Source organism: Oryctolagus cuniculus, chromosome Y (genome assembly GCF_051225735.1).
Source record: "Oryctolagus cuniculus isolate XC-2025 breed Fujian yellow rabbit chromosome Y, ASM5122573v1, whole genome shotgun sequence".
Classification (NCBI taxonomy): domain Eukaryota; kingdom Metazoa; phylum Chordata; class Mammalia; order Lagomorpha; family Leporidae; genus Oryctolagus; species Oryctolagus cuniculus.
In genome coordinates this window covers 32614382-32622695 of record NC_142889.1, presented here as the reverse complement: position 1 = coordinate 32622695, position 8314 = coordinate 32614382, and the positions used below count along the sequence as shown (strand labels likewise).

At 37.5% G+C, this 8314-nt stretch overlaps 1 protein-coding gene and 1 pseudogene across 1 annotated transcript; one reads left to right on the top strand and one right to left on the bottom strand.

Moving 5' to 3' along the window:
- Positions 1-266: 266 nt before the first annotated feature.
- On the bottom strand, positions 267-764 carry LOC149119495 (translationally-controlled tumor protein-like; annotated as a pseudogene).
- Positions 765-4706: 3942 nt separating this feature from the next.
- On the top strand, positions 4707-5354 carry LOC149119494 (vomeronasal type-1 receptor 90-like). Its single transcript, XM_089325111.1, has one exon. It carries the CDS (start codon positions 4707-4709, stop codon positions 5352-5354), a length of 648 nt encoding a protein of 215 aa, XP_089181237.1.
- Positions 5355-8314: the final 2960 nt, after the last annotated feature.

Here is an 8314-nt window from a genome sequence, read left to right as displayed (position 1 = left end):
AAGCCCAGCGATTTCATCATTAGTCTTTTGGTTCCTAGTCTATTTATCTATATTTTTTTAGTTCAAATGCATATAATTTTTAGACAACCTAAAAGACAATTTTTCCCTTAAAAACAATGCCTTCATTCTAAGTAAATCACAGCCAAAATAAATGAAGGTCTCGAGATAATATCAGTCCCATTTCCTGTAAATCCTGGTGTTGTGTGGATACAAGCAGCAGCCAGTTCTGATAAGCAGTGATAGATCCAAAGCAGTTGTCAATTTTGTTAACATTTTTCCATTTCTAAAGCATTCTTAAAGAAAATCATAAATGGGGTCATCTCATCCTCACGGTAGTACCAGCAGAGCAACCATGCCAAGTGGATTCATGTTTTTACCCAAATAGAACTGATAGTTTTTGAAATTAGCGAGGATATGTTTGATTTGTTGTGCATCCTCTATCATACGAGGTTTTACTCTTTCTGGTCTCTGTTCTTCAAGTTTGCCTTTCATTGATTCCAGGTAATCTTTAATATGCTTCTTGAAGGAATCTTTTGTGAATCTGATTTCCTGCAGGTGATGGTTCATGGCAACATCAACACCAGTGATTACTGTGCTTTCAGTATCTTTGCCCTAGGGACCTTCAGAAGAGGCATTTGTGCAAAGGAAGGAATCATCAATGTTACCCTCTGCCCACTGGCCATCTTCCCCTCCACCTTCAGGCACATCTTGCAAATGTTATAGAACATCTCATCGTCACTGATGAGGTCCCCATAGGTAAGCATGATGCCACCTGGAAGAAGAGGACAGTGGTGGTAGCTTTCCAGGAGGTGGAGCTCTGGGTGAGTGTGTTGCAGCCAGAGCAGCTCTCAGGGATAATGGGGAGAAGGCTAAAAAGTCTAGGTTCATCTAATTGTGGTGTTTTCCTCACCATGATCCAAGATGAAGTGAATATTTTGACATATAAGATGAAAGGCAGGATAAAGAAGGTGAACATTGCCCACACTTTCTGTCTCTGAGAATGCTCAGAGGCTCCACTCTCAGCCCCAGTAATCTCTGATTTTCAGTTCTTCCAGTGAGAACGGAGCTGTATGTTAATATGTTTAAGTATTTACTTTGTTTAACAAAGGACTCAATTCTCCTTGACTACACCCTAACCAAACTGTAAGTGACCATCTTCAAACTCTTCTATTCCCTTTCTTACATGTCGACAACATATTATTGCACCTTCAGTGATCCTTCCATGATGCAACTGCCAGATTTTCACATAAAAATAGGATACAAAATTAGCTTTAAAATACAAACAAATAATATGATAGTTTGGAGTACACATATATGTTGCAGACAGCTATCAGTTGTTAGATACAGGGAATTAATGTGCATTTTCAAAAGAAATCATCTAAATGATTATATTTCATCTATTATTGCTCATCCACAGGAGCCATGTTTTTTTTTTTCTCACCCAAACTGTATGTTAACAAAAGCCTCATTAGAAACAAATAACAATTGAGTATCTGATAGAGCAAGTCTGTTTCAGTACATGGTGGGCATTTATCAAATGAGAGAAATGAGGCAGGGATAATCAGCCAAATATCACTGTGGCAGGAGAAGAAAATATTGAAATCCTTATCTACTTGCTTTCATGTAATTATGTTATCTCTTTCACCAAACATCTCATAACGTATGAGGACACTATAATTATATATATATATATATGTATATATACCAAAATAAATATTTTTAAATACTCTACACACATATGTCTGGTGCAAAATGGCTCAATCTCATAAATGAATGGAAGAAGTACTGGGACCAATATCATACACTGCTTAAATATATAATTGAATTGATTATGATCCTTGAAATGTGGAGATAGTTCATCTTCTAGTCAATATGGTCATGGTACTTTTTCTGGTTCCATGGGTACAGATACACATTTTTTGTTTGTTTATTTGTTTTGTTTTTGACAGGCAGAGTGGACAGTAAGAGAGAGAGACAGAGAGAAAGGTCTTCCTTTTGCCATTGCTTCACCCTCCAGTGGCTGCCACAGCCAGTGCACTGCGGCTAATGCACTGCACTGATCTGAAGGCAGGAGCCAGGTACTTCTCCTGGTCTCCCATAGGGTGCAGGGCCCAAGCACTTGGGCCATCCTCCACTGCACTCCCGGGCCATAGCAGAGAGCTGGGCTGGAAGAGGGGCAACCGGGACAGAATCCAGCACCCTGACAGGCACTAGAACCCGGTGTGCCGGTGCTGCAAGGTGGAGGATTTGCCTAGTGAGCCATGACACCAGCCAGATACACGTTTATGGAACAATTATTCATTTATGATACATAGTGCTTTTGCTCTAGTTGATTAAGCCTTTGAAGCAAATTAGAGGAGGCAAGATGGCGGAATAGGAAGGGAGCATACTGATAGTCTGGGGAGAGACAGTTTAATAAAAGTGGAGATACTGCAGGTTCAAAGAAGAGTAGGGGAAGAAACAGCAGAAGAAACTCTTCCAGAATGAGTGATTCACAGTGGACCTGCGTGGAGAACATGGGAGCCCACAGTTCGGGACACCAGTGGCAGACTCAACACACCAGCGCTGGAACGCAAGGTGAGCCAAACCTCAATAGCCCGAGACACCAGCAGGCAAGCGGAGAGAGGAGACTAGAGGGAACGACCCCGGGGGGGAAAAGTTCACCAGGCTAACTAGAAGAGAGAGAGAGAGAGAGAAAAGTGACTGATATGGACACGGGTTTCTCTCTCTCCACTCACCTCTCAAGGTCGAGCAAGACAAAGAGCAGGCGCCATCTTGGACATACGTCATAAGCAGAGCGACCTCAGGTCTGCACCGGCCCTGAGCCTAGCAGAAAAACCTGACTCTGGGTGGGGCGAATTAACAGGAGATTAGGACCTAGTAAATTTGTGGCGCTACTGAACTGAGACTGTGAAAAAAGAGACGGTGGGGGAGAGAACTCACGGAATTCACGTGAGTACTCTCCAGAGACGCTACAATTCCGTAACTTTGGCAACCCAGTGGGAGACTGAAGGAGAATTTGAGCCCACTCTGAGGGCAGAACAGATTCCCTGTGTGGTCCTCGGGAAAGAGTTTCCAATCTCTGGCTCCTGTGGGTATATCATTTGCCTGCTAACTACCTCCAACTTCATTCAGCTGTGCAGAATTACTTCCCTTTTGGATCAAAAAAAGAAAGAGAGAGAGAGAGAGGAAGATCTACCACACCTAACCTGGGAGTGTCACCTTTGGCACACCAAACAGAGCTCTCAGGCCACACCCACCTGAAGCCTCTAAGGCTCCATCAAAAACAGACAGTCCACTTAATCTGGAGTCACAGTATAACAAGAAAAAAACACCACAGTGAAGAAACCAAATATCTCCAATATGCCAAATAACAAATGCAAAAACTGAGGTAATAAAAACAAAGAAATCACTATGACACCCCCAAATGAAAAAGACACCCCAACTCAAGATTATGAAGATGATGAGATAGAAGAAATGCAAGAAGCAGATCTCAAAAAAATTGATAAGAACATTAAGAAGTTCTCAAAAACAAATTCTTGAACTACAGAAATCCTTAATGGACAAGATAGAACATCTCTCTCGTGAAAATGAAATATTAAGGAGGAATCAAAATGAAATGAAACAACTAGTACAACAGGAAACTGTGATAGTGATGAGAAATCATAACGAAGTGAAGAATTCAATAGATCAAATGACAAACACATTAGAGAGCCTTACAAACAGAATGGGTGAAGCAGAAGAGAGAATATCGGACTTAGAAGATAGAGAACAGGAAAGGATACAGTCAGACCAAAGAAAAGAAGAGGAAATTAGAAATCTAAAACATATTGTCGGGAATCTTCAGGATACTATTAAAAAACCCAACATTCGGGTTCTAGGAGTTCCTGAAGGCATGGAGAGGGAGAAAGGATTAGAAGGCCTTTTTAGTGAGATATTAGCAGAAAATTTCCCAGGTTTGGAGCAGGACAGAGAAATCCTAGTACAGGAAGCTCACAGAACCCCTAATAAACACAACCAAAAGAGATTCTCACCACGACACGTTGTAATTAAACTCTCCACAGTGAAACATAAAGAAAAGATCCTAAAATGTGCAAGAGAGAAACGTCAGATTACTCTCAGAGGATCTCCAATCAGACTCACAGCTGACTTCTCATCAGAAACCCTACAAGCTAGGAGGGAATGGCGAGATATAGCCCAGGTACTAAGAGAACAACTGCCAGCCCAGAATATTATATCCTGCAAAGCTATCATTTGTGAATGAAGGTGAAATAAAGACTTTTCATAGCAAACAGAAATTGAAAGAATTTGTTGCCATTCATCCAGCCCTGCAAAAGATGCTTAAAGATGTGTTGCACACAGAAACACAGAAACACAGTCATCAATATGAAAGAAGGTAAAGGAAGGAAACCTCACAGCAAAAGATCACAGGGAATTCAAAGCATATATTAGAACTTATCTTTGGCAAATGGCAGGGCAAAGTTACCACTTATCATTAGTCACATTGAATGTTAATGGCCTGAACTGTCCAGTTAACAGACACAGATTGGCTGATTGGGTTAAGGAGCAAATTCAACAACGACTTTACCAACTCTGCTATGTGCCTCTCATTAATTCATGCATGTCATGTGGTTGCAGATATGTTCGAGTCACTGAATTTTCTAAATGACTCAAAATGTAAGGTTTTGCTCTATATGGTCAGGGTGATGAGGGGTCTCTCCATCTGTACTACGTCCCTCTTGAGCATCATCCAAGTCATCACCATCAGCCCCAGCACCTTCTACATGTCAAGATTTAAACATGGACTCACAAATTATATTACTCAGGCTTTCTTCTGTTTTTGGTCCCTCAACCTTTCTTTCAATAGTAACATGATCATCTACACTGTAGCTCATTCCAACATGACCAAACTACTCAATGTCAGTAAGTATTGCTCACTTTCCTCAATGAATTCTATCATCATGGAAATATTTTTCACACTTGCATTGTCCCAGAACATCTTTGTAGGAATCATGCTACTCTCCAGTGCATACATGGTGATTTTCTTATCTAATCATCAGAGGAGGTGTGAGTACCTTCACAGCATAAGTGTTACCCCAAGAACCTCCCCAGCAAAAAGGGCCACTCATACTATCCTGCTCCTGGTGAGTTTCTTTGTGATCATGTACTGTGTGGATATCACAATGTCATCTTTCTCAACTGTATTGTGGAAATATGATCCAGTTGTCCTGGATGTCCAGAGACTTGTGGGAAATGTGTATGCCATGGCCAGTCCTTTGATATTTTTTAGTTCTGATAAAAGAATAATTGGTACTCTGAAAAATGTGACTGATATGACAATTTTAACAAGTTGATGAAACAAATCTGAAAAGCTGAATTCTAACTCTGTTAAATATTCAAAAAATTAGTGAATTTAAATTTTAATTTAAATGTGTAGAATTTTGTCTTTTTACTTGTAACCTTTTTTTTTTTTTTTACTTTGGCAATGCCTCCCTTAGTTCAATGGTCTCCATGTATTGAAATTACTTCTTAAACTTTCCAAACTTAATGTAGGATTTTTTTTCCTTTAGACTTGGCATCTATGAAGCTGCTTTTGCTACCTGATCCTTAGATCTTACTTCAGAAGGTAATCTGCATATTACTGTTTGTTGAAAGCATATTAACTAAGCATCCAATTCTAGTTTTACTGACAGTTTCTCAATGATCTGTTAATAGTTATTTCTGCTTTCACATATATAAACTATGGAGATTTTTCTCATGTCTTTGCAGATTATCATCCTTTTCTCATTTAAGTCTTTTCTTTGATGTTACCACTTTTCTGAATTCACTGATTTGTGTCTTCTTGTCAATTTTGGATACCTGAACACTAAGTAATTCTTAGACTAGCTTCTTTGATATCTTTTATATAATCTACACAATTAGATTATTTAATTCCTTTTCATTCTAACCTTTGTATATGTAGGTTTATATTTTTAACTTCTATTGATTTTCTCTTTTTATTGTACTTCTACTAACTATGTTCAGTAGTTTTTTCTTTGGCTCAGTCTAATGTTTGACATACATTTTATATAAAGTAGACTCAATTTACTTGCTGTTTCCCAAATATGCCTTTTTATTCATTTGGGTGCTTGTTATTTTCATGTATTTTGTGATTCTCCCATCTGCATTGTATTGAATTACATGTTTTAAAGATAATCCCCCTGTCTAAAGCTTATGTAATGTGAAATTTTATTTTGGTAGGTTATTTCTGTGTGAAAAAGTAGTTAAGATTATTTCTCATATAGTGAGATATCACCTTGGAATGTTTGCAGTTAGTTTTCTTTTATTGTTTTTGCCCCTCCAATCTGAACACCCCAAAAAGATTTCTCATCTTCATAAGTCCTTTATGAATGAAGAATCTGTTTCTTAGTTTTGTTCCTTCCATGAAAAATTTATTTGGTTTGCTTTCCTAGTTTGGGGGGTTCTCAAATATTTCTTCCAACTTTATTAGACATTTTGGTGAATCTTACAGCATTTGATTATTTTAACTTTCTGCACTATAAGTTGTTGGACATATAACAGTTTCCCTCAAAAGCACAATTATTTACAGTATACAAGATAATGTTTCACATAGATTTTCTGTAGTAGACAATCATGTTTCATGAGAAATCCCTTTTTCATTTTATTTGGAACATACTCCTCTTCCCCAGATCACTGTAAGTTAATGATAATGGGTAGAATATGATTAGTTTAATATTAAAATTTAATTTGAACTTAATTTAATACTAGAAAACTGACAATATTTTGACAATTTTTATGAGTTATTACATTTCCTTACAATGTTCTCAATTACTGTTTTGTTATAGCGTTAACCTAATATTGGCAAGAACTAATTGTCCAAATTCAGGGTTTTATCTTCAATCATCATTTTTCCTCATTGGCACTTTCACAACTCTACAAAAATAATCCTTCTGGATAGTCTATTTAAATTGTGAGTTAATATTTCTTTTTCTTTTTTTTTTATTTGACAGATACAGTTAGACAGTGAGAAAGAGAGACAGAGAGAAAGGTCTTCCTTCCATTGGTTAATCCCCCAAATGGCTACAATGGCAGGAGCTATGCTGATCCAAAGCCAGGAGCCAGGTGCTTCCTTCTGGTCTCCCATGCGGGTGCAGGGGCCCAAGCACTTGGGCCATCCTCCACCGCCCTGCCAGGCCACAGCAGAGAGCTGGCCTGGAAGAGGAGCAACTGGGACTAGAACCTGGCACCCATATGGGATGCTGTCACTGCAGGTGGAGGATTAACCAAGTGAGCCACGGCACTGGCCCTAGCTTAAATAATCTTAATGAAATGTACATGTAGGTACAAATCACTTGTTAGATTTTACTTGATGGTTACTACTGTCATTAGAGTGCCAAGAAATTATGATATGCTGGATTTCTGTTGTGAGAGAAACAATGACAGATTTTTATAATATATATATATCTTTTTATTTAAACACTTATATCTGAATTCTGAAAAGGAACTTTATCATTTGCTTCCTTGTCATAATGTTGTCCATTTTTTTGTACGCTTAATTAGTCAAACTTTAAAATAAATTACTTAACATTATTTATATGCATGTAGTGCATTCATTGTTGTTTATATACAGATAGATTTTAATGAATCAGTGAAAATGGCTGATTTCTGTGTTGATTTTTCTCTCTTGATATATTTGGAAGCATATTTTTTTTCTTTTTTATTGAATCTGTGTAATTAATTTGGAGCTTTGAATTATTAAGCCCATAAATATTTCGTGGCTTATAGTAGTGCCTAATATTATATGTTCTGAGTATTAACCCTTCTGATTCATCAAATTACTTTTGTTCATACCATCTTCAAACATAGCTTAATTTTGTATTAATTCCTTCCTCTATATTAAAATACCAATTATTTTCAACTCAAAGTACCCAGAAAACCTAGTTCCATGGACTACTACAAAATAAGTGACTTAGAGGCAGATATTATGAATGATAACTGAAGAAATTAAATGAGTTTACTTAGAAGGTCATCTTTAATGTTTTGTGGAAAACACATATTATGAAAAAGTTACACATGGATTTCAAATTAGTGTTTCATCAAATAAATTTGCTTTTTAATTCCAGTGGATTGTGAATATTTCAAATTACTCCTGTATATCAAGAAATGAACTGTGGACAGTCATTAAAGTAAAAATAAAATATTCACTAAAAATCTTCCCACATACAAAAGCTTTGGGTCCCATTACTAAATATGTGTCCACTAATATAGCTTTAACACCACTAGGTCATAAACATTCTGTACTCCTCAACATGGC

Bases quoted from the DNA above. Each gene is read 5' to 3' on its own strand.
- LOC149119494 (XM_089325111.1), top strand. From the start codon at position 4,707: ATGAGGGGTCTCTCCATCTGTACTACGTCCCTCTTGAGCATCATCCAA.